Below are 26189 nucleotides of genomic sequence, written 5' to 3'. Positions count from 1 at the left end.
TGTCATAATACACCAGCTCAACTTTTTGCTTTTATGCAATAATTTATACCAGCCGTTTGTGTATCGACAGATCTATCTAATCTGCAAAACTCAAATTTCTTTTTTTTCTCTCCTACCACCCTAAGCACAAAGTCCAAGAGCGGTTTCCCAGTGGAACCAACATTCATTGTTTGTCTTTTTTCAATCAAAGCCACCGATTTCAGCAGCGTTCCTAGCTTAGCAACCAACCCCAGGGATTCACTTCGCAACGGTGGCGAGAGAGGTTGTAAAACGGGGCAAAACTCACTTAACGACTGCCTCGCTTCGCAACAGTTGTGCTCCTAAGTCGAGGGCCACCGGTGCATTTCCCTTTGAAGAATCTTCCCGTTTTAAGATGTGACTCTTAACTCCCAACAATTGTTTACTCTTACGCAACTCTTGAGTAGCAGGCCTGGAAGACTGCACAACGGGGGAACAACCCACACCTGTCAACATCGCAGCAAAACACTTCCTGCCCTTGTGTACTTTCAGTGACGCCAGCCACCCTGGCTTGGGTTTCCCGGACCACATCGTGAATAATAAAACCTTTCCAGAGGTTGACAAACGAGTCAGACAACTCTCCAGCCGAGCCTCCCTCCGTGGCCCGGTTTCCGCCTCTGGCTTGGCAGAAGCCCTCACCTGCAGTGTGGTTGTGGTTCATCACAAGGGTTGTGACACCAGCTGGGCTGCCATCTGCTCTTTCCCTCCGGCAGCTAGGGACCGAAAAAGCTGGAATTCCTCCAGACGATTTCCGGATTGCATCTTTCTGTGTTTAAACCGGAAGACAAATACAGATGTGCTGGAACACCAGAGCCTAAGAGGTGTGGAATTCAACTCCCAGAATTCCTCAGCCAGCACGGGAGACTTCTGGGAGTTGAAGTCCACCTGTCTGCCATTTGCCAAGCTTGTGAGTTATCTACTCCACCAAGGCCAGCGTGCCTGAAAGCGTGATCCACGGACACACACGCACACACACGCACACACACTTAACAACCACGATGGTTCACTTAATGACCGCTGCAAAAAAAGGTCATAAAATCCGGTCCGACACATGACACAGCCCGTTTTATGACCATCACAGCCCGTTACAACCGTGATGGGGAAGCTTCATTCTGGGAGTTGACATTGCGAAGATTGGGAAAGCCTGTCCGAGTTCTTTCAAGGTAGAATGCTCTTGAATATGGAGGCTCCTCAGAGGTCATTAGACCTCACCTAGGGAATTCTGGGAGTTGACGTTCACCCATCTTCCAGTTGCCACTCTTCTAGGCCAGTGTTCTTGAAAGCATGGTCCGAGCGCGCACGCACACACAGACACAACACACACACACACACACACACACACCGGTCCAACCAGGCTGCAGATAGACTTAACAACCATGAGGATTCACTTAATGACCAGTGGCAAAAAGGTCATAAAATCCCATCCGATACATGGCCAGCTCATTTTATGACCATCACGTGTTATAAACGTGTTTGGGAAACTCCATTCTAGGAGTTGACATTGCCAAGGTTGGAAAATGCCGCCCTAGTTATTTCAAGGCACTATGCTCTTGAATATGGAGGCTCCTCAAAGATAGTTAAACACTGGCTGGGGAATTCTGGGAGTTGAAGTCCACCCAAGCTTCAAGTTGCCAAGTTTGGGAAACTTTGCTTCTTATTTTAAGTTAGAATTTCTCTTGACTATGGAGGATCGTTGGAGGTAACCAGACGCTGCCTAGGGGATTCTGGAAGTCCACCCAGCTTCACATTGACAAGGTTGGGAAATACTGTTCTAATCATTGTAAGGCTGAATGCTCTTGAATATGGAGGCTCCTTGGAAGTAATTAGACACCTCTCTTTGCCTAATCATCTTTGCATGGCATCTAAACTGCAAACCCCAGACAAAGAGTTGGCAAATTGCAAGATGCCGGCATTCCCGAAGTAGGAGATGTTGGAAGAGGAATTCCCAGGACTCCTCAGCCAGTACGGCCCCAACATTTCCAGAGGCAAGTTGGCTTGTGCTAAGCCAAGCTGTGGTTTCCTTGGACTTTAGCTCAAACCATGGTAGGCCTTGTTTTATAAACTGATTCGTCGCTAAGCCCATTGTGTGAATTCAGCTAATTTGGCTGGATCCAGTAAACCCTTAACTAAACCATGGTTCAGCAAAATGTGTGAATCGGACTACTGCCTGATCATCAAGCAGGGTGATATGAATTCTGGAAAACTGAAAAATTTGAAGCTATCTTGGAGATCACTCGTGTCCACTTACAATTATCCATCATGCTAAGCCACGTTTAGTCTTCTTCAGAGGTTGGTTTAGTAGTGCAAAACAAACATAGCTAATTGTAGTTTGTGCAGTAAACTAGCATGTCTTCGCATAACAATGTGTCTTCTCCAGATATTGGTTAGGTGTGAAATAGAAATATAGTTAATTATAGTTCATGAGGTAAACTAATATGGCTTACCCCAAGTTAGCCATCATGCTACATCACATTGTGTCTCCTCCAGATGTTGGTTAGGTGTGAAACAGAAACACAGTTAATTATAGTTTATGCAGCAAACTAGTATGGCTTAGCCCAAACAATTATCCATCATGCTAAGCCACATTGGGTCTTCTCCAGATGTTGGCTTAATGTGAAACAGAAACACAGCCAATTATAATTTATGAAGCAAACTAGTACAGCTTAGCCCAACAATTAGCCATCATGCTAAGCCACATTGTGTCTTCTCCAGATTTTGGCTTAATGTGAAACAGAAACACAGCTAATTACAGTTGATGCAGCAAACTAGTATGACTTAGCTTAAGAATTATTCTTTAGATGTCAGTTTAGGGCAAAGTAGAAACACAGCTAAATATGGTTTAATGCAGCAAACTACATTATCTAGCATGGCTTGACACCATTTATACACCAACCAGAGACTGTTCAAGCTCCCAGCTGGCATCTGAAGGCCATCAAAACCACTGCATGTCTGAATGCGGTTACCCATTGGAGGGTTTTGTTTCCACCGCTTTAATGTCACGAGCAAATGTGTTCCGATGTGGGCTTGCTGGAATGCTTGTTTGCAGACAAAAGACTGCCTGCCCGGAAAGCCATTCTGCAGCGTGCCGAGACGGCCCACGCCAGCTGTGCTTGGCTGGGTGCCCGTTCAGTGTGTTGACCTTCTTTTCAATTTCTTTCGTTTGGCTCAAACTGCGGTAGCTCAGTGTAGAGGTGGATCCCTGGGTGATCTACCAGATTCCCAGGTGGGGTTTAAAAACAAAACACCCAAACTCTGGGATAAACACCCATGTTGCTGCTGTCAGACTGTCTATCTCAGGGATGTCCAATCTTGACAATTTTTAGACTGGCGGACTTCAACTCCCAGAATTCCCCAGCCAGCATCGCTGGCTGGGGAATTCTGGGAGTTGAAGTCCGCCAGTCTAAAAGTGGCCAATGTTGGACAATCCTGGTTTACACCCTACCAGCGGCTGCCAGACGTTGTGAAGTTGCGCGCTGCTGCGACAGGTAGTCCTCAACGTATGGCCCCAAAATTTATGTTGCCGAGTGAGACCTTGGTGAAGCGAGCTTTGCTCCATTTTACGACCGTTCTCGCCACAGTCATTAAACAAATCGCCACAGTTGTTAAGCTAGTAAGGCGGTTGTTAAGCGGATCTGGCTTCCCCCATTGACTGTGCTAGTCAAGAAGCTCGCAAAAGGGGATCGCGTGATCCCGGGGAGTGTAATTCTCGTAAATCTGAATTACGGGGCAGTCCTGGACACACAATTGTCCGTTTAGCGACCGTTTCAAAGTCACAACAGCACTGAAAAAAGGGGAATTGCGACCGTAGGTCACACTTAACAGCCAATAGAGCCTCCCCATGATCACGTGATCAAAATTCAGACCCGTGGCAACTCACTCATATTTACGATGGAGGGGGGATCACGCGATCCCCCCTTTTGCGACCTTGTGACCAGCAGAGTCAAATGGGGGAAGCCAGAATCGCTGTGACTGAACAAGTGCAGCGATTCACTTAACGACCATGGCGAGGAAGGTCGTAAAGTGGGGCGAAACCCACCTAAGACACCTTTTCCTTAGCAACAGAAATTTTGGGGCCCCGTTGCGGTCGTAAGAGGAAGACTACCAGTAAGCACCCAGCATCTGAATTTTCATCCCGTGACCAGGGGGAATGCGGCGACGGCCGTTAAGCGTGAAAAACGGTCCTCGGGCCCCTTTTTCAGCACCGTCGTAACTTCGAACGGTCACTAAACGAGCGATTCGCTGTCTCAGCGCCGTCCATTTAGCGACTAGGTGTACATCTCAGGAACGAGGCGCTGCCTGCATCCACGGCTAAGCCAGATCTGGCACGATGGGAAAAAAAAAACGGAAGCAAAACAAACCAGAATGTTGTGTGAGTCAGATGTTGTGAACCAGAATGTTGTGCTGTTGTGATCGGCGCCAGAGGTTTTGGCGCGCAGGGCAGTCCCACCAGCCAAAGAAGCTTTGCAAATTATCTACGGGCAGATTTTTTTTTTAAAAAAAAACAAACCAACCACGAAGAGCCTCGGTTGCAGGATCCAGGTGTTGCCATTTTGATTTCTTAAACCCACATCCTGCGGACTTTCCTGGTTGCTGTTGATGGTGGTTAATCTCTTTGCCCCCTCCCCCCCCACCCCGAGGTTCTTGCCAGAATTGAGAGGGGTGGATGCACAGAACATCGGCTGGAGAGAAGAGCAAGGAAGATGCTTAAAGGCCTGGAGGAGACTAAAGCATATCAAGAACGGCTGCAGGAATTGGGTTATGCCTACTTTATTTTTTATTTTTATTTTATTTTAATTCCATTTATATCCCGCCCTTCTCCGAAGACTCAGGGCGGCTTACAAGCTTAGCAGTAGCCTTCATTCTATGTATATGCCTGCTTGTTAGGGCTTTCAAACACACCCCAAGCGGCATTATTACAAAGTCAGCTTAATTGCCCCCCAACAATCTAGGTCCTCATTTTATCTACCTGGGAAGGATGGAAGGCTGAGTCAACCTTGAGCCTGGTGGGACTCGAACCTGCACTAATTGCAGGCAGCTGGTGTTACTTAAGGAGGCATCAGCCCACTGCTCCACCAAGGCTCAATGAAAAGAAGGATTAGGGGGTGACAGAATAGCCGTCTTCCAGTATTTCAGGGGCTGCCCCAAAGAGAAGGAGGAGGGGGGGGTGTCAACAACTAACCAGTGGAACAACCTGCCTCCAGAAGCGGTGAAAGCTCCAACACTGGAAGTTTTTAAGAAGAGACTGGACAGCCATTTGTCTGAAATGGTATAGGGTTTCCTGCCTTAGCAGGGGGTTGGACTAGATGACCTCTGAGGTCCCTTCCAACTTCTTCTTCTTCTTCTTCTTCTTCTTCTTCTTCTTCTTCTTCTTCTTCTTCTTCTTCTTCTTCTTCTTCTTATTATTATTATTATTATTATTATTATTATTATTATTATTATTAACTTACTTCCCAAAGCACCAAAGGCAAAGACCAGAAACAACGGGTGGAAACTAACCAAGGAGAGAAGCAACCTGGAACTAAGGAGAAACTTCCTGACAGTTAGAACAATTAACCAGTGGAACTACCTGCCTCCAGAAGCGGTGAATGCTCCAACACTGGAAGTTCTTAAGAAGAGACTGGACAGCCATTGGTCTGAAATGGTATAGGGTTTCCTGCCTTAGCAGGGGGTTGGACTAGATGACCTCTGAGGTCCCTTCCAACTTCTTCTTCTTCTTCTTCTTCTTCTTCTTCTTCTTCTTCTTCTTCTTCTTCTTCTTCTTCTTCTTCTTCTTCTTCTTCTTCTTATTATTATTATTATTATTATTATTATTATTATTATTATTATTATTATTATTAACAACTTACTTCCCAAAGCACCAAAGGCAAAGACCAGAAACAACGGGTGGAAACTAACCAAGGAGAGAAGCAACCTGGAATTAAGGAGAAACTTGCGTGAAAACAATTAACCAGTGGAACAGCTTGCCACCAGACGCTGTGGGTGCTCCGTCCCTGGGGTTTTTAAAAAGAGAGACCGGACAGCTACTTGTCTGAAATGGTATAAGGTCTCCTGTTTGAGCAGGGGGCTGGACTAGAAGACCTCCAAGGTCCCTTCCACCTCTGTTCTGAGTGACTGAACATGACTGAACATGATCGGCTTAGTTGCGTCAGCATCTAACCTTGAACCCAACCGGAGGCTTAATTGAATATCTCTGAACATAATAATTCCTCCCCCCCCATTTTTCCCCCTTCTCGCATTCCAGAGAAGAAGAAAAAAATTAGAAAGAAATTGAGGTGGTTTTTTTTTTCCCTCCCCCATCTGGCAAACGTATTCCTGGCATACCATTCAAAATTGAGATGCTCACCCAGTCGTCCTTGACCATTCATTTAGCGACTGTTCGGACGTACGACGGGGGCTGGGAAAAAAGGGCCTTATGACCCTTCTTCACCCTTAATGACCGTGGCAGCCATTCGAAGGCTCGGCAACCTATTTATGACGGTCGCAGCGTCCCCGGGGGGGGGGGAAAGTCACGTGATTCCCCTTTTACGACCTCCTGACGAGCAAAGTCAACGGGGAAGCCGGATTCGTTTAACGACCGTGCCACTAAGTTAACCACTGCAGCGATTCACTTAACGACTGCGGCAAGCAAGGTCGTAAAGTGAGGCTACTGCTAAGCTTGTAAGCCGCCCTGAGTCTTCGGAGAAGGGCGGGATATAAATGGAATTTTTTTTTAAAAAAAAACTCACTGGACAACCGTCTCACTTAAGGACAGAAAGTTTGGGCTCCATTCTGGTTGTAAGTCGGTAAACTACCTGTACAATAATAATAACGATAAAGTTGGAAGGGACCTTGGAGGTCATCTAGTCCAACCCCCCCTGCTCAGGCAAGAAACCCTGGCCTATACCATTTCAAACATCCCTGATTTGGTGCTTTTTTAAAAAATTCAAAATTCAATACTTCTAGAGACCGAACGCGGAATCCCAATAAAATTGGCACGTTCCCCCAAAAGACGCTCCTAGATTCCTTCCGATTTTATTTTGGCGCTCCCAACGAAGGGAGAATCCGGTTTGCCATCTGCAGAGAGCGTTCCAGATTAGAGGGATCTGCAGAGATTAAATCCCAAAGGCTGACTCGCATTCTTGTCTTCCTCCTCGCCCTAACTGCCAGAATGTGGGTGTGGAGCATTACGAGATCTGCCATTATGTCTCTTGCAGCGAAGTTTGTACTTCAACAAATAAGTTTTAATAGTCCCGAGGGGCAGGGTTGCAACTGTTCAAACAAACACACACACACACACACACACACACACACACACACACACACAAAACAAGCCAGCCCATCTGCACTTCGCACTAATTTCTGGAAAGAATCAAAAGGAAAAAAAAAACATTTGCCAAGCAACTTCCCCGCCAGCCTTTCTAAGGAACTGGAGTCATCCAGGAGAGGAAATTAATTTAATTTTTTTTTTTTCCGGGCTTTTTCCAAGCATTTTCAGTTAGATAAAATAGTTGGAAGGTTTGTTTGCCAAGCATGCTAACTAGCGGACTCTGGGAGTTGAAGACCACCCATTTTGAAGCATGCTGGCTGGGGAATTCTGGGAGTTGAAGACCACCCACCTTAAAGCAAGCTGGCTGGGAATTCTTGGAGATTAAATCTACCCGTCTTAAAGCATGACTGGCTGGGGAATTCTGGGAGTCGAAGTCCAACCATCTTAAAGCATGACTGGCTGGGGAATTCTGGGAGTTGGAAGTCCACCTGACTTAAAGCATGCTGGCTGGGGGATTCTGGGAGTCGAAGTCCACCCATCTAAAAACCCAAAAGCACTTTTTTTCTACAAGCAACTGGACGTTGATCTTTTTCTTTGAAGATGTTTGAAGATGACTTCGACTCCAAGAAGCTTCTTCAGCTCTGACTGGCTGGTGGGGAAGGGAAGGATTGATCAGGAATCTCCATAGACACCCATCTTAAACCATGCTGGCTGGGGAATTCTGGGCGTCCACCCATCTTAAAAGCTGCCAAGTTTGAAAAGCATTCCTCCAGGAGTCCAATTACAGCAAGACAGAATCTAGATGAATGTTCCAAGGGTGGTGGTGGTGGAGAAAGTCCTTTGTTGTTTGACAGTGAAGGCTGGACACCCATCTATTGTGGGCGCCTTAATGCAGCTTTTCTCTCAGACCAGATGGATGCCCTCAAGGTTCCTTCCAACTTTCAAGTATTTCCACAGGAGCTCCTGCTGATCGCCAAGCTAAGTGAACAGCTGGTTGGAAGTGGACATTTAAGTGAGGGGGTCCTGTTCTCTGAGCTGGGTGGTTTTCTTGCAGACGTCTCATGACCCAACTAGGTAACGTCATCAGTGCTAGAAGGGAGACGGGTGTGTGAAGAGGAGGAGGAGAAGGAGGAGAAAGACTGTGGGGTGCTTGGTGGTCTCCGAACTTGGTGGTTTTCTTGCAGACGTTTCATGACCCAACTAGAGAACATTATCAGCGCTAGAAGGGAGACGGGTGTGTAGAGAGGAGGAGGAGGAGGAGGACTGTGGGGTCCTTGGTGCTCTCTGAGCTAGATTGTTTTCTTGCAGACGTCTCATGACCCAACTAGGTAACATCATCAGTGCTAGTAAGGAGTGGGGTTTGTGGAGAGGAAGAGGAGGAAGAAAACAATGACTGTGGGATCCTTGGTGTTCTCGGAGCTTGCTTGTTTTCTTGCAGACGTTTCATGACCCAACTAGGGAACATTATCAGTGCTAGAAGGGAGACGGGTGTGTGGAGAGGAGGAGGAAGAGGAGGAGGAAGACCGTGGAGTCCTTGGTGCTCTCTGAGCTAGATTGCTTTCTTGCCGACGTCTCGTCACCCAACTAGGTAACATCATCAGTGCTAGTAAGGAGTGGGGTTTGTGGAGAGGAGGAGGAGGAAGAAAACAATGACTGTGGGATGCTTGGTGTTCTCGGAGCTTGCTTGTTTGCTTGCAGACGTCTCATGACCCAACTAGGTAACGTCATCAGTGCTAGAAGGGAGACGGGTGTGTGGGGAGGAGGAGGAGAAGGAGGAGAAAGACTGTGGGGTCCTTGGTGCTCTCTGAGCTTGCTTGTTTTCTTGCAGACGTCTCATGACCCAACTAGGGAACATTATCAGTGCTAGAAGGGAGACGGGTGTGTGGAGAGGAGGAGGAGGAAGAGGAAGAGGAGGAAGAAAACAATGACTGTGGGTTCCTTGGTGTTCTCGGAGCTTGCTTGTTTTCTTGCAGACGTCTCATGACCCAACTAGGTAACGTCATCAGTGCAAGCAAGGAGTGGGCTTTGCTGTCACTTTATATTCTGGTGTCTTGCCTGTCTGTCGGGGGGTGGGGGTGGGGGGGCGGTCTTAGGGATTCTTCAGTTGGGCCGTTGACTAAGAGCTCCTTGGCCGTATCTTCACTGGGGTGTTGCTTACTCGGTCCGAAGGTGACCTGGGAGTTAACCTCTGCTGATCCGGGTGCTGATTGCTGGTGGCGGAGAAGTGCTGGAGTCTTTCTGCTCCCTTTGGGGGGCTGGTTGATTGCCTCTTTCGCATCCTCTGTAGGCGTGGTTAACGCCTACGTGCCCGCCGATGGCTGATCGGTCAGAGTGCCAGGCTTCTAGAAAATTCCCCGGCATTTTTGGACTTGGCCTGGTTCCTAGGACGGTCACATTTTCCCCATTGCAGCTATGGCTACATCTGTCTACATGTTGTGAAATTCGAGAATTTTCGTCAGGCCTTTTGACAGCCAGTTGGTGTTCGTGGCTGCGTTCTGCCAGTCTTCTTTTGGCCCGTTTGTCCTACACAGTGGTTGTTGGAGTTCTTGCCTTGTACGTTGTAGATGACTCCTGTTTTTTTTTCCTTCTGCGGTTCCTGCGTTTTTTTGGTTGGTTTAGGATGTTTTGAAGGACTTTAGTTGGCTTGTGTGCTGTGCTGATTCCATGCGGCAGGCAAGACACCAGAATATAAATGGACAGCAAACAGCACCTTACTAGCCCTGATGATGTTACCTAGTTGGGTCATGAAACGTCTGCAGGAAAACAAGCAAACTCAGAGAGCACCAAAGACTTCTCGTTTCAACCCTGAGTTGCAAATATTCTCCTTCCTTGGGACCATTCAAAGTGTTGAGTTTATGTGTCTCTGAATGCCAACCACTTTGGGGGGGGGGGAAACCCACTGAGGTCCCACTTGGCCAAAGGGGCTCCTTGGAAAGATCGGCGAAAGACTGCCAGAGTTAGCAGGCCCAACCAAATCAAATCTTTGGTTTATAGTTGCTTTCATGCATCTTCGGCTCTAGAAGACCAGATGCAGAAGTGCAGAGAAGAGCGACAAATATGGTTAGGGAACTGGAGGCTACAATATATAAAGAACGGTTGCTGGAATTGGGGATGTCTAGCTTAAGGAAGAGAAGGACCAGGGGTGACATGATAACCGTGTTCCAGTATCTCAGGGGCTGCCCCAAAGAAGAGGGAGTCAAGCTATTCTCCAAAGCGCCCGAAGGCAGGACAAGAAGCAACGGATGGAAACTCATCATGGAGAGAAGCAACCTAGAACTAAGGAGAAACTTCCTGACAGTGAGAACAATTAACCAGTGGAACAACCTGCCTCCAGAAGCTGTGAATGCTCCAACACTGGAAGTGTTTAAGAAGAGACTGGAAAACCATTTGTCTGAAATGGTATAGGGTTTCCTGCCTGAGCAGGGGGTTGGACTAGATGACCTCCAACGTCCCGTCCAATTCTGTTGTTCTGTTCAGGGGCAAATCTGGAGATGGTCCTTAATTGTGGTCTCCCATAAATCAACCAACCCAATAAACGGTGGCTGGCCCTAGTTGCCTTCTTCCAAAACCTTTACAAACCCTGTCCATTCCTTGGAGAAAATTTGAGAGGACCATGGAGAAACCCCAGGTAAAACCATCCATAAAAACTAAAAAAAAAAAAAAACCAACAACACACAATACACCCCACAATCTCATTCTTAAAATACCACTAAATTACATCAGAAGCACATCCAGAGGGGGTGAAACCCAAGCAACGGCGTTCCCAGCTGGGTCCTCAAGACAACGATGGGTTTTTTCTTTCTTTCAGATGTTGCCTTCATCCAGCATTTGGTTCAGCCCTTCGCAGATCCGCCGCAGGTGAGTCTGGTAAGGCTCGGAAGAGCCGTAGAGGGCCGAGAGGAAGTCCAAGTCCGCGAAATGGTTGAAGACGTGGTTGATCCGAGCGTGGGATTTGGCGGTCAAGTGAGTGTTGATGGCTTGGTGGAGCAGGTCCCGGCATTCGTTGAGCATGTTGGCCATGATCCGGCGGTCAAAGGTGAAGTCTACCTGGTAGAAGCTGATGGCGGTCATGGCCAAGTTGTGGACCTTCTTGCGGAAGCGGTCCATCAAGACCAGCTCTTCCACGCCAAACTGCTTGTTGCGGTACAGCACGCCCAACTTCATGACGATCTTGATCAGGTTCTTGATGACCTTCTGGGCTTCTTTGCGATTGTGGGTGAACTCCTTGGTGATCCGGTAGAGCTCGTCCAGGATCTCGCTGCTGGTGTCGTCGATGAAGATGCTGGCCATGTTCTTGGAGGCCATCTTGCTCAGCAGCTTCTTCTGAGCTTGGAGAGCCAGGTTCTTAGTGCTGAAGGGATCCATCTTCCCTGAGAGATGGGAGGAAAAAGCATCCATCATCATCATCATCACCACCACCAACAACAACCACCTCATCATCTATTACAGCATAATCATCTAGACAGGCAGGTTGGGAGATCCTCTGAGGAACATTTCACCCAACTGGAGTGTGACGACCTACAGCCTGGAACTAAGGAGAAACTTCCTCTTAGAACAATTAACCAGCGGAACAACCTGCATCCAGATGTTGTGAATGCTCCAGGACTGGAGGTTTTTAAGAAGAGACTGGACAGCCATTTGTCTGAAATGGGGTAGGGTTTCCTGCCTGAGCAGTGGGTTGGACTAAATGGCCTCCAAGGTCCCTTCCAACTATACTATTCTATTCTGTTCTGTTCTATTCATTCTCTGTTCTATCTAGTCTAGTCTATAGACTATAATTTCTTTTCTAGTCTAATTTCTATTCTATTCTATTCTATTTATTCTCTATATTGTTCTATTTTCTATTCTATTCTACTTTCTATCTTAGCTTAATTTCTATTCTATTCTATTTATTCTCTATTCTGTTCTATTCTATTCTAATTTCTATTCCAGTTATATTTATTCTCTGTTCTGTTCTGTTCTATTCTATTCCATTCTGTTCTATTTATTCTCTATTCTATTCTATTCTATTCTATTCTATTCTATTCTATTCTATTCTATTCTAATTTTCTATTTCTATTCTATTCTAATTTTCTATTTCTATTTCTATTCTATTCTATCCTGTAATTCTATTCTATTCTATTCTATTCTATTCTATTCTATTCTATTCTATTCTATTCTATTCTATTCTATTCTATTCTATTCTATTCCCCATAATGATTAGGCTCCATTATGCTCATATGTCAAGGATTACATATAGTCTTTTTCCTTCCAGGTTCACCAAGCACAACTGTGGCAAGGTAGATTTGCTGAGAGAGTGACTGGTCCAAAGTCATCCGATGCTCAAAGTGGATTTGAATTCTCCAGATCACTGTTTCTCAACCTTGGCACGTTTAAGATGCTTCAGTCAATCAGAACAGAGTTGGGAAGGGAGCTTGGAGGTCATCTAGTCCAACCCCCTGCTCAGGCAGGAAACCCTATACCATTTCAGACAGCTGACTGTCCAGTCTCTTCTTAAAAACCTCCAGTGTTGGAGCATCCACCGCTTCTGGTGGCAAGCTGTTCCACTGGTTAATTGTCCTCACTGTTGGAAGCTTCTCCTTAATTCTAGGTTGCTTCTCTCCTTGATTAGATGTTTCTTGTCCTGCCTTCTGCTGCTTTGGAGAATAAGTTGACCCCCCCTCTTTGTGGCAGCCCCTCATATACTGGAATACTGCTATCACGTCCCCCCCTAGTCCTTCCTTTTCTCTAGAACTAGCCATATCCAAATCCTGCAACCGTTCTTGGTGTGTTTTTGTCTCCAGGCCTTTAATAATCTTAGTTGCTCTTCTCTGGCACTTTTACCAAAGTCTCAACATCTTTTTTCGGAACGTGGTGACCACAATTGGGATACTGTACTCCAGGTGTGGCCTTACTCAAGCTTGATAAAGCAGTACTAATACTTGTCGTGATTTTGATTCTGTGCCTCTGTTTATACAACCCAGGATTGCGTTCGTTTCTTTTGGCTGCTCCGGCTGCTGCACGTATGAATATACAACATATGCTGGCTGGGGGATTCTGGGAGTTGAAGTCCACCCCTCTTAAACACCCTAAGGTTGAGAAAGCCTGCTCTAAATAAAGTTAAGTTTCTAAATTAGGGAAAGATCTCGCTTTGCAGGCCGCTTGTATGAGGTGTCGTTTTGTCCCAAAATGGAGATGTTAGGAAAAACACTCGCCTATTTCCTCCCCGCCACCCCCAGGTTCTCAGGAAGCTGCAAATCAAATGAGCAGAAACAAAAATGTAAGATTAGACAAGGAAAAATGGTCAGAAACTCAAGATTCATTCAGCCTCGGTGAATTTTTGTCCCTGTCTTCTCTCTTTTGCTCTGTTTGCTAACATCTCTCCAGAGCGTTAAGTCTGCAAGGCACCGCAAGCCACATTTTATTCTTGCCAGGTGTCAAATTTGATTCAAAGGCAGAAAGAAAGGGAGGGGAGAGAGAGAGAGAGAGAGAGAGAGAGAGAGAGAGAGAGAGAGAAATTCTGATGAAATATTTTTGGCAGCCTCATATTGCAAATTCCTCTCTTTCTGGAGATTAATCAGGACTTGTCTCCCGCCATCAGCTTATCTTGCTTTCCCCCCACCCCAACCCCTCAAGTAAAGCATTCTTATAAAAATGACATTTTAAGACCAGCAGATCTGCTGCTCCATTCTAGAGAACAATTAAGAGCAATTAAGAATAATTTGACAACAAATGCAGCCAAAGCCAGAATTGAGAAGGGAGCAACAGACGGCAAACCCCATCCAGGCAACGAAGCTGAAGGAACAACAGGGGATCCTCCGCTGTAAGAAGATCGTGCACGGTGGGATTACGAACAACGGCACGACAAAGGAGCAACAATGGTGCGTTGGAAGATCCTTAAGAAATAATAATAAGTTGGAAGGGACCTTGGAGGTCATCTAGTCCAACCCCCTGCTCAGGCAGGAAACCCTATACCATGGGTCGGCAACCCGCGGCTCCGGAGCCGCATGCGGCTCTTTGAGCCGTCCCCTGCGGCTCCCAGCCGCCCGGTGCGCGCGCACCTCTTTGAACGGGCAGTGGTGTGCGCGCACCTCTCCAAATGGAGAGTGGCACCGCCCGTTTGGAGAGGTGCGCGCGCACCTCCCCAAACCTTTGGAGAGGTGCGTGCATACCTCCGTGCGAACGGGCAGAGATGCCGCTCTTTGAGGAAGCTGTAGCGGCCCGTCTCCGAAGCTGCCGCTTTTGGCAGCTTTGCAGAGGGGCCGCTACAGCTTCCTCAAAGAGCCGCGCCCCTGCCCATTCTGAGAGGTGCGCGTGCACCTCTCCGAACGACCGGAGGTGCGCGCGCACCTCCCCAAACCTTTGGAATGGTGCGCGCGTACCTCTGCGCGAACGGGCAGGGGCGCCGCCCTTTGAGGAAGCTGTAGCGGCCCCTCTGCAAAGCTGCTGAAAGCGACAGCTTTGCAGAGGGGCCGTCGCCGTCGGGCAACTGGGAACCGGTTCCATTTCACTTTTTTTAAAAAAATGGCAACCGCGTGCGTCCGCGCATGCGCAAAAAACGTTTTGCGCATGTGCAAAACTTTTTTTGCGCATGCGCGTGCATGGACACACGCACGCGGCTCCCACTTTTTTTAATTTGTGATGGAACCGGTTCCCAGTGGCTCTTTTCCTTTTTTAGGTTGCCGACCCCTGCCCTATACCATTTCGGACAAATGGCTGTCCAGTCTCTTCTTAAAGACTTCCAGTCCCTAGTGCCGAAAAGCGGGGGGGGGGGGTCTGTTCTAGAGGCAGCTGACTGCCAGCTGATTGAGATGCTGGAGCTTCAGTGGAAAAGCTCCGAGATGGCGTTGCCAGGAGAAGCCGACCTCTGTTTTTAATTCCAGAGGGATGTGCAATGTGGTCAGTCCGCGTTCCGTGAAATGAAAACCGTGGTTTGATGAGCTCAGCCAGCTAAGCAAGGATCAAACCAAGCTGTGGGGGTTCCTGAACTGGCAATCAGCTTGACTCCGTTTGGAATCCATTGGGTAATTACATACTTAGCGAACAAGCAAAGCGAGCGCAATTCCCGGCACTCGGGTTTTGCTCGGATCTGAACCAACCCGATAATTACAGCGGTCTTGATCAACCTACAATTTGGACGGATGCAGATTCAGCTGGGTTAGATACATTGCTTCCTGCCAAAGCATCAGCACAGCTCAGAATGTCAAGGGTGGGAAGGGACCTTGGAGGTCATCTAGTCCAGCCCCCTTGCTCAGGCAGGAAGAACCTATCCCATTTCGGACACATTGGCCTGTCCAGTCTCTTCTTAGACACTTCCAGCGTTGGAGCATTCACCGCTTCTGGAGGCAGGTAGTTCCACTGGTTAATTGTCCTCACTGTCAGGAAATTTCTTCTTTGTTCTAGGTCGCTTCTCTCCTTGGTCAGTTTCCATCCGTTGCTTCTTGTCCGGCCTTCGGGTGCTTTGGAGAATAGCTTGACTCCCTCTTCTTTGGGGCAGCCCCTCAAAACTTGAAAGAGTGCTCTCAGAAGAGAGATTAGACAGTGACTTGTCTGAAATCGCATAGGGTCTCCCGTTTGAGCAGGGGGTTGGACTAGAAGACCTCCAAGGTCCCTTCCGACTCTCTCTATTCTGTTAAATGGAGCAAAGCTCACTTAACAAACGTCTTAGCAATGTAAATTGGGGGAGGGGGGGCAATTGTGGGTCGTAAGTCAAGGACTTACCTTTATGGAAAAGATGTTGGTTTAGTATTGGACAGTTGAACCTTTAGCAATGAGTCTTAAATCAGGGCAGTTTCCTTTTCATCTCTCCCATCTCTTAACCTTCCTTTCCCTTCCCTAATCAACCCTCTTTTGAGTTTTGCACATGGATAGCTTTTGCAAAGTTTCTGCAAAACAACCCTCTCTTCTCCCTGGGAAACGTAAGCCCTGCAACCGAATGAATTTTTCATGGAGGCACAGGGGGAGAAAAAAAAATAAATCTCTTAATAATTTACAGGCCAGCCTGGGGGAGGAAGGAGAGAACTCAGAGCAGTCAGAAAGCCGTGTCTCGAGCTGGGTTTTTCAACCTCGGAACCACTGGAGTTTGGGTGGACTTCAACTCCCAGAATTCCCACCGCCCGCTGGGGAATTCTGGGAGTTGAAGTCCACCCATCTTCCAGTGGTTCGAGGTTGAAAAATACCGTTTTAAGGTTCCACCCTGGCGAAGCTTCACAAACTTGATTTGAGGTTTTAAGGTTAAATTGCCTACTGGGTTGCGGGCTCTAAATTTTATAAAATATAATAATAATAATATAATATAATATAATATAATATAATATAATATAATATAATATAATATAATATAATATAATATAATATAATAATATAATATAATATAATAATATAATATAATATAATATAATATAATATAATATAATATAATATAATATAATAAAATACAATACAATACAATACAATACAATATTGTTAGTTTAATCTTTTTTAACATTTGTATTATTGTGTTTTATTTTTGTTAGTCGCCCTGAGTCCTTTGGGAGATAGGGCGGCATATTAAGTCCCAAAAATAAATAAATAAATAATAAATAATATAATATATAATATAGGTAAAGGTAAAGATTCCCCTGCACATGCGTGCTAGTCGTTTCCGACTCTAGGGGCCGGTGCTCATCTCCGTTTCAAAGCCGAAGAGCCAGCGCTTCTCCGAGGACGTCTCCGTGGTCATGTGGCCGGCATGACTAGACGCCAAAGGCGCACGGAATGCTGTTACCTTCCCACTGTAGTGGTCCCTATTTTTCTACTTGCATTTTTACGTGCTTTCGAACTGCTAGGTTGGCAGAAGCAGGGACGAATCACAGGCGCTCGCTCTGCTACGCGGCACTCGGGATTCGACCCGCCAAACTGCCGACCTTCTGATCGACAAGCTCAGCATCCTAACCCACTGAGCCACCGCGTCCCTATATATAATATAATAATATAATAGTGTATGTATATATACACACACACACACACATACATACACACACACACATATACATAGATGATGATAGATAGATAGATAGATAGATAGATAGATAGATAGATAGATAGATAGATAGATAGATAGATAGATAGATCTATTTATAAATGTATTTATTGAATTTATATGACACCCCCCCCCAATCTCACCAGCTGGAGTGACTCTGGGCAGCTTACAACTGTAACAAAACCAATAGATACAAAAGCATTAAAATTAAGATGGGCAACCATTAAACATTATCATGGATATTGCTAAGCATATTTGATTTGTGCTTAGATTGTAAGCTGCCCTGAGTCTTCAGAGAAGGGCGGGATATAAATGGGATTAAAATAAATGTGATTAAATATTGCATCACAATCTCAGGGGAGGGGGGTGGGCCTGTAGCTAAACATGTTTGCCCTTAGCTCCTCCCACTCTTGACAAAGCTCCTCCCCTATGTCGCAGACCTTTTACTCACATAGCTGAGAACTAAGAATCCATTGGAGTGGGAGGGGCTATAATAATAAATGTTCATCCACCAGGCCCCGCCTCCTGATTGACTAGGCTCCGCCCTTTATTTCACAAGCTTCTCTCCTTTTAATAAAAGGCCAAAAATGGGAGGTTTTCTGCCATCCGTCATTATGGGAAGACCCCTAACTTTACTCTCATCCAGAAGATGGATAAATGACATTAAATAATTGTCCTAGTGGACAATCACTTAAATAGGAGCCCAGCCGTGTGCTGCAGCTGCCAAAAAAGCCAACACAGTGCTAGGCTGCATTAACAGAGGGATAGAATCAAGATCACCTGAAGTGTTAATACCGCTTTACAAGGCCTTGGTAAGGCCACACTTGGAATACTGCATCCAGTTTTGGTCACCACGATGTAAAAAAGATGTCGAGACTCTAGAAAGAGTGCAGAGAAGAGCAACAAAGATGATCAGGGGACTGGAGGCTAAAACATACAAGGAACGATTGCTGGAATTGGGTATCTCTAGTTTAATGAAGAGAAGGACGAGGGGGGACATGATAGCAGTCTTCCAGTATCTCAGGGGCTGCCCCAAAGAAGAGGGAGTCAAGCTGTTCTCCAAAGCGCCTGAAGGCAGGACAAGAAGCAACGGATGGAAACTCATCAAGGAGATTAGCAACCTAGAACTAAGGCGAAATTTTCTCCAATTAACCAGTGGAACTACCTGCCTCCAGAAGCAGTGAATGCTCCAACACTAGAAGTTTTTAAGAAGAGACTGGACAGCCAATTTGTCCGAAATGGGATAGGTTCTTCCTGCCTGAGCGGGGGGTTGGACTACATGACCTCCAAGGTCCCTTCCAACCCCGTCATCATCATCATCATCATCATCATCATCATCATCATCATCATCATCATCATCATCATCTGGTGCTTCTTTCCCAGTGCCTCTGACTTTAACTACAAGCAGTCCCAGCCCGCAGGGCCTTGGTGAGGGTTTATGGGAATTGTAGTTTGAAACATCTGGAAGATGCCTGCGCTCGGCTTGTCGGCTGCTCAGAAGAGCATGGAGGTCTAATCCAGCTGGGCTGTTCTTTTTGTGATGAAATTTCATGGAGAAGAGAAGGATGTCTTGCTCTCCATCTTGACGATAAAAAAAGCCCCCAGAACCAGGAGCAGTCTACCTCTGGGAGAGCAAAGGGGCGCACTGGCTTCAGGGCCTCCTTATCTGAGATTCTGCTTACTGTCCAAAGCAGGAGCTACTGGCTTGTTTGACTGTTCAGCTGGGAATCCAGAAAAAAAGTAGCAATATTCATTCATTCATTCATTCATTCATTCATTCATTCATTCATTCATTCATTCATTCCTCCGTCCCTCCCTCCATTCATTCATTACAACCCTTTCGCGTTCATTTCATCAATACATTCTCTAGGTCGTCCTTGACTTAAAACCACCGCAATTAAAGCCAACGTTTCCGTAGCTAAGCGAGACCTTCGCTAAGCGAATTTTTGCCCCGCTGTACGACCTTTCTCGCCAACGTCGTTAAGTGAATCTCTGCAGCGAATAAGCGAGCAGCCTGCCTGTTAAAGCGAATCCGGCTTTCCACCCCTCCTCCCTCGATTTGGCTTGTCAGAAGGTCGCCCCCCAAAAAAGCATCACATGACCCCGGGACGCTGCAACCCGTCCTAAATCCATGCCAGTGGCCTCTGGATTTTGATCACGTGATACCCCCCTCCCCGGGAGGCTGCAACGGCCGCGAGTGCGAAAAACGGGCCCCAGTCTCTCTCTCTTTTTTTTTTTCATGGCCGAACAGTCCCTAAAGGAATGGTTGTAAGTCGGGAAGCAGCTCTGCCGATTCCTCCGCCTTTACTCATTTCCCAAACTGTAATTATTCTTCGGCAGCCGATTCCCTGCTTGTTTGTTCTGTATCGCTCTTCCATCTTCTAATTGCGATTGTGGCTGGCACGCCTAGGATGATAGGATCGCCCTGAAGCTGGGCGTAAATCATGTTTGGATCCTTCTCCACCCTTTTGCAGGGTGGAGGTGCCAGCTGGCCTTGCCGAATTGTGGCCAGTCACAACTTCTCCGAGGCAGGATTCCTCCTTACTAGAAACAACAACAACAACAATAATAATAAAGTTGGAAGGGACCTTGGAGGTCTTCTAGTCCAACCCCCTGCTCAGGCAGGAAACCCTACACCATTTCAGACAAATAGCTGTCCAGTCTCTTCTTAAAAACTTCCAGTGTTGGAGCATTCACCGCTTCTGCAGGCAGGTTGTTCCACTGGTTAATTGTTCTCACTCTCAGGAAATTTCTCCTCAGTTCTAGGTTTCTTCTCTCCTTGACTAGTTTCCATCCGTTGCTTCTTCTCTTGCCTTCAGGCGCTTTGGAGAACAGCTTGACCCCCTCCTCAAATATTGGAACGCTGCTATCCTGTCCCCCCTCATCCTTCTCTTCATTAAACTAAAGGTAAAGGTAAAGGTTCCCCCGCACACGCGTGCTAGTCGTTTCCGACTCTAGGGGCCGGTGCTCATCTCCATTTCAAAGCCGAAGAGCCAGCGCTTGTCCGAGGACGTCTTCTGTGGTCATGTGGCCGGCATGACTAGACGCCAAAGGCGCACGGAACGCTGTTACCTTCCCACCGGAGTGGTCCCTATTTTTCTACTTGCATTTTTACGTGCTTTCCAACTGCTAGGTTGGCAGAAGCTGGGACGAGTAACAGGCGCTCACTCTGCTACGCGGCACTCGGGATTCGACCCACCAAACTGCCGACCTTCTGATCGACAAGCTCAGCGTCCCAACCCACTGAGCCACCGCGTCCCTTTTTCATTAAACTAGACATCCCCAATTCCAGCAACCGTTCTTTCTATGTTTTAGCCTCCAGTCCCCCGATCATCTTTGTTGCTCTTCTCTCCACTCTTTCCAGAGTCTGAACATCTTTCGATGTTCTCCTGGGGAGTGGGGAGATTCAGCCCTCCCCAGTCTAGTAAAACCACTCTCAGGATGGAGGCAGTCCTCGCCTTACGACCACAACTGAGCCCCCAAATTTGTGGAGACTGAGCTGAGCCAGTGTCTTCCCAGCGGAGCCATCCTTGAAGGAGGCAGCCATTCCGTGGGCACAAAAGCAAAAGCGTCCATCGGATCCACCTCCCTCCCACAATTGAGCCACAAAATGCCTGTTGCTAAGCGAGGCGCTTGTTAAGTGAATTTCGGCCCTGTTTTTACAACCTGTCTTGCCGCCGTCGCTAAGCGAATCACTGCAGGGGTTCAGTTAGTCACACGGTTGTTAAGTGACTCGGGCATCCCCCCCGTTGGACTTTGCTTGTCGGAAGGTCATCAAAGGGGACCCCGGGACACGGTGTGTCTGAGCGTGCACAGTCTTATTGCGCGAGCGGAGCCTGGTGTGGTTGTCATTTGCGGAAACGCGAGAAAAATGTCTACATTTCGGTGTCATTTATTCAGATCGTAAGAACGGTGTTAATTTAAGGTTGGCAAAAGAGAATATTATGGGAAGAAGAGGAAATGAAGCCAAGCCGTTATATGGACTACAGAATTATAAAAATTAATCGTTACCGATCGTTTTTTTAAATACCCAGACAACACAGTGTTTACCGAATATGAAGGCGATTCTGTTAAAAAATTATGTTAAAAAAAAATCAATAAAACATATTTTTTTAAAAACCAAAACGAAATAGGGGTCGCTCGGTAGCTGGTTTGCCTTTGCTATGCCGGGGTCCCAACAAGCCAAGTCCGTAGGGCAAACCCCCCCCCTCAAACCAGGGCAACAGGAGGTCTCGTTTAACGACGAATGCGGTTGCGGTCCTAAGTCGAGGACAACCCTAATGGCTTTGGAGCTGCCGGATTCAAGGATTCGGAAAGCGAAAAGAAGGCACAGCCGGGTGGATTGCCGTGTCAATATTTGGCCAAGCGTGATGTTTCTCAAGTTGCGATACGTCGCATCCGCCGACCGGCTTTCCAGGCCGAGCGAGAATTCGAAAGAAGGCACAGCCGGGTGGGTTGCCGTGTCAATATTTGGCCAAGCGTGATGTTTCTCTGCTTGTGGTAGGCCGGATCAGCCGTGCGAGAATTCGTATCCAACGGGCGTCTACTTTTGATCCGTGACCCTCCGTTCCAAGAATGGCAGGCAACCCGGTGCGTGTTTAAACAAGTTTTCGATCCTGCCTGCAGTTTTATTGTTTTGCTGACTTGCTTTCTCTCCGTTTTTTTTTTCCCGGTCAGAGAGAGAGAGAAAATAAAAATAAAAATAAAAATAAAAATCAGCAGCTCTTCCTTGCAAAGCAGATTTTGCAAACTTGCAAAGATGAAACTACAATTCCCATCTCCTGCGGGGGATGAGAGGTCTGGGAATCAATGTATTCGGAGATTGGGGGAAAGGGGGGGGGCTGGGGAAAGGACAGCAGAACCCTCCCCCCTCCGGAAATCAATCAGGACTCGTGAACGATGCAGACAGTCCTCGACTTAAAACGACTCGTTTAGTGACGGTTCGAGGTTACGACGACGCTGGGGAGAAAAAAAAACAACGGACCGCGAGCGATTTTCACGCTTTGGGCCGTTGGAGCCTCAGGTGATCAAAATTCTTGACACTGGGTAACCGACTCATATTTACGACCGTCGCAACATCCTGGGGTCACGTGATCACCTTTTGCGGCCTTCTGAGTCAAGAGGGAAGCCGGAATTCACTTAACAACGGCGCCATTAACTGAACAAGTGCAGCGATCCGCTTAACAAGCGGGGGGGAAGGAAGGTTGGGAAAAACGAGGCATAAACTCACTGTACCAATGTCTCACTTAACAACGGAAATTTTGGGCTCACTTTAGGTCGTAAGTCGAGAACGACCCATACCTTTTACCGTGCCGGTTTTTCAAGTGCCCAGATTTTGATCATGTGGGGATTCTGCGACGGTCGTAAGCACGAGGACAATCGTAAGTCCTTTTTTTTTCTTCCAGGGCCATTGTAACTTTGAACGGTCGCTAAATGAACTGTTTATAAGTCGAGGAAACCCTGCAGTGTGCAATCAATAAAGATTGGTGTCCTGCTCTTATGCAAAAAAAATAACAATATCCCTCTTAGTGAGGAACATTAAATAGCATGAGCTGGAAGGGACCTTGGAGGTCATCTAGTCCAACCCCCTGCTCAAGCGGGAGACACTATACCATTTCAGACAAATGGTTGTCCCGGCTCTTCTTAAAAACCTCCAAGAATCAGGAAGTGACCTTGATTTCTGCACATGGTCAAAGTTATTCTTTTTAACAGATACTCATCCTTTAATACATGGTGCAAAGAGCTGGCTGGGTTTTTTTTCCCCAGTTAATTGATGATGATCAAATCAACATCAATCGGGAGAAGGGCGTTATATAAATTTAATAAATAATAATAATTTTTATGCTCTCGGATTCTCACTTGATCTTATTATTTCTTACAAGGCCTTCTGAGTTTTGGGGGATGAAAAGGGCTGAAAGAAAAGATCTGCGAGTCCTCGACTTACAACAGGTCCTCGACTTACAACAGTTCGCTTAGCGACCGTTCAAAGTCACAACGGCGCTGAAACAAGTGACTTGTGACCGATTTTCACACTTGAGGACCGTGGGCTGCCTTCCCGTGGTCCTGTATGATTTACATTCGGGGGCTTGAAAAAAAGCGACTCCTATTTACGACACGGTTTTTTTTTTGCACTGTCCCGCCGTCCCGCGAATCCCCTTTTGCGAGCTTCTGACAAGCAACGTCAACGGGGGGGGGGGGAAGCCGGATTCACTTAACAACCGCGTTACTCACTCAAAGAGTTGCAACGCTTCACTGAACGACCGTGGCGAGAAAGGTGGCAAAACGGGGCAAAACTCACTTCGCCAATGTCTCGCTTAGCGACGCAAATGTTGGGCCGTAAGGCTACCCCGTTCCTGGAAATCCCCTCTTCGGATCAGCCCGGCAAGCGGAAGCCAGGAAATGTGGGGGGGGGATCAGCACCCCGTTAAAAAGAGATCAAGTTGGGGGTTCGGCTTTGGTTCGCCGCCCCCCTCCGCACAGAAGCGACCCAGCCCGCTTTCCTTCCCTTTCACACGGTCTCCCTCCCTTCCACCCTTCCTTACCTGTTTTTTTCTCGCATTCAGACGAGCAGACGATGTCTTTCGCGGTTCCTCCGATCCTAGTGGCTGGGAATCTTGCGAAGCCTTCGCGAAACCTTCGTGCAAAGAATCGAGGATCCTTTTGTTAGTTAGTCTCTTCTTGCTTTCTTTGCCCAAGATGGGGGTCTAACGCTCGGGTGTGGATCGAGGGATCCTTTGCTTTTCTCTCTCTTTTTCTTTCTTCCTTCCTTCCTTCCTTCCTTCCTTCCTTCCTTCCTTCCTTCTTTTCTTTCTTTCTTTCCTTCTTTTCTTTCCGTGGTTCCCCCGCGGACGGAAATCCCACACCGCCGCTTCGGTCCAAAGTTGAAACTTGATGCTCTCGCAACGCTCTTTTGTGTGTGTGTGTGTGTGTGTGTGTGTGTGTGTGCCTGCGCGCGCGCGCGCGAACACACACACACACCCACACACCCACACAGGCACACACACAGACACACAGACAAACACACACAGGCACACAGACACACAGACACACAGACAAACACACAGACACACAGACACACACACAGGCACACAGACACACACACACACAAACACACACACACAGAGACAAACACAGACACACACACACAGACAAACACACACACACACACACACAGAGACAAACACACACACACACACACACAGAGACAAACACACACACACACACACACACAGAGACAAACACACACACACACACACAGACACACACACACACACAAAGAGACAAACACACACAGAGACAAACACACACACACACACACAAACACAGACACACACACACAGACACACACACACACAGAGAGACAAACACACACACAGACAAACACACACAAACACAGACACACACACACAGACACACACACACACAGATACACACACAGAGAGAGACAAACACGCCTCCGGAGCGAGAGACCCGCAACAGCCCGATTCAAACTCAAGGCGAAGTTGAGCTGGAGGGCGGGGCGGGGTGGGGAGGAAAGACGTGAGTGGCAGGTGGAGGTGGCCAACCGCTGGGGAAGGCTGCCTATGAACCAACCAATGGGCGCGGGGGGGCGGGCCCTGCCGAAGTGGGAGGGCTTTAACGGGGGGGGGGGAGAGAAAGAAGAAGGGAAAGTTGCCCTTTGGTTTCTGGACTGTCTGAATTTAATTTTATTGAATTAATTTAATGTTATTGAATTTATATACCGCCCTTTCCCCGAAGGACTCAGGGTATAATTTTTAAAACATTAATACAAAAATGAAGACCAATTTAAAAAAGATTAAACTAAGTCCCTGCAACATATAAAACCCCACTTAGCCCCCCCCACTTGAGAAACATCACGCTTGGCCAAAGATTGATTGACAAGGCGATCCACCCGACTCTGCCTTCTTTTCGCTTTCCGAACCCTCCAATCCGGCAGCTCCAAAGCCATGAGGGTCGTCCTCGACTTAGGACCGCAACTGCGTTCGTCGTTAAACGAGACCTCCTCTTGCCCTGGTTTGAGGGGGGGGTTGCCCCACGGATTTGGCTTGCTGGGACCCCGGCATAGCAGACCAGGCTGCCCCCCCCCAGGTTTTGCCCCCCGCCCACCCGTGACAGCTGCCCAGCTAATGGGGCGAAGGGGGTGGCGTGCAGTTGTTCGGGGCGCGGAGGACCAGGTCCCATGGTTCCCGCCCAGCGGGGGTCACCGAGGGAGAGAAGGACCGGTTGCTTTCGGCCGTTTTTCCTGGCTTTTTTTGGGGGGGGGAAGAAATCGTTAGCCATAATAATAATAATGATAATGATAATAATAATGATAATGATAATAATAATAATAATAATAATAATAATAATAATAATAATAATAATAATAATAATAATAATAAATAATAATAATAATAATAATAATAATAATAATAAATAATAATAATAATAATAATAATAATAATAATAATAATAATAATAATAATAATAATAATAATAATAATAATAATGTAATTTCTCGTTTCCTAAGGGAGGAAGGAAGGGGGAAAAGGACGGGAAGGGAAAGCAGGAAAAGGAGAGGAAAAAGGAAGGGGGGAAGGAAGAGGGGATTAAGGAAAGGGGCTAAGGAAAGGAGAAAAGAGTTCAAAGAGGAAGGAAGGAAGGAAGGGAGAAGGAAGGGAAGGAGGAAGAGAAAAGAGAAAGAAAATGGAAAGAGAGGAAAGGAGAAGAGAGTAAAAGAAGAGGGGAAGGAAGGAAAGAAAAGAAAGAACGAGCAAGGAAGGAAAGAGAAAGGGAGGGAGGAAGGAAAGAAAGAAAGAAAGAGAAAGAGAAAGAGAAAGAAAGAAAGAACGAAAGAAAGGAAAGAAAGAAAGAGAGAAAGAAAGAAAGAGAAAGAAAGAGAGAAAGAAAGAAAGAAAGAGAAAG

At 47.0% G+C, this 26189-nt stretch overlaps 1 protein-coding gene across 1 annotated transcript; it reads right to left on the bottom strand.

Moving 5' to 3' along the window:
- Nucleotides 1-10937: 10937 nt before the first annotated feature.
- Nucleotides 10938-24765, bottom strand: TNFAIP8L1 (TNF alpha induced protein 8 like 1). Its single transcript, XM_083364970.1, has 2 exons — nt 23807-24765; nt 10938-11634 (listed from the first exon to the last, which is right to left on the bottom strand). Exon 2 carries the CDS (start codon nt 11627-11629, stop codon nt 11069-11071), a length of 561 nt encoding a protein of 186 aa, XP_083221096.1. The 5' UTR covers nt 11630-11634; nt 23807-24765; the 3' UTR covers nt 10938-11068.
- Between the last annotated feature and the right edge of the window lie 1424 nt (nt 24766-26189).

This window comes from Vipera ursinii (assembly GCF_947247035.1).
Source record: "Vipera ursinii genome assembly, chromosome: 1".
Taxonomy (NCBI): domain Eukaryota; kingdom Metazoa; phylum Chordata; class Lepidosauria; order Squamata; family Viperidae; genus Vipera; species Vipera ursinii.
The sequence above is the reverse complement of the archived record's forward strand: the minus strand, read 5'-3'. Positions and strand labels throughout refer to the sequence as shown.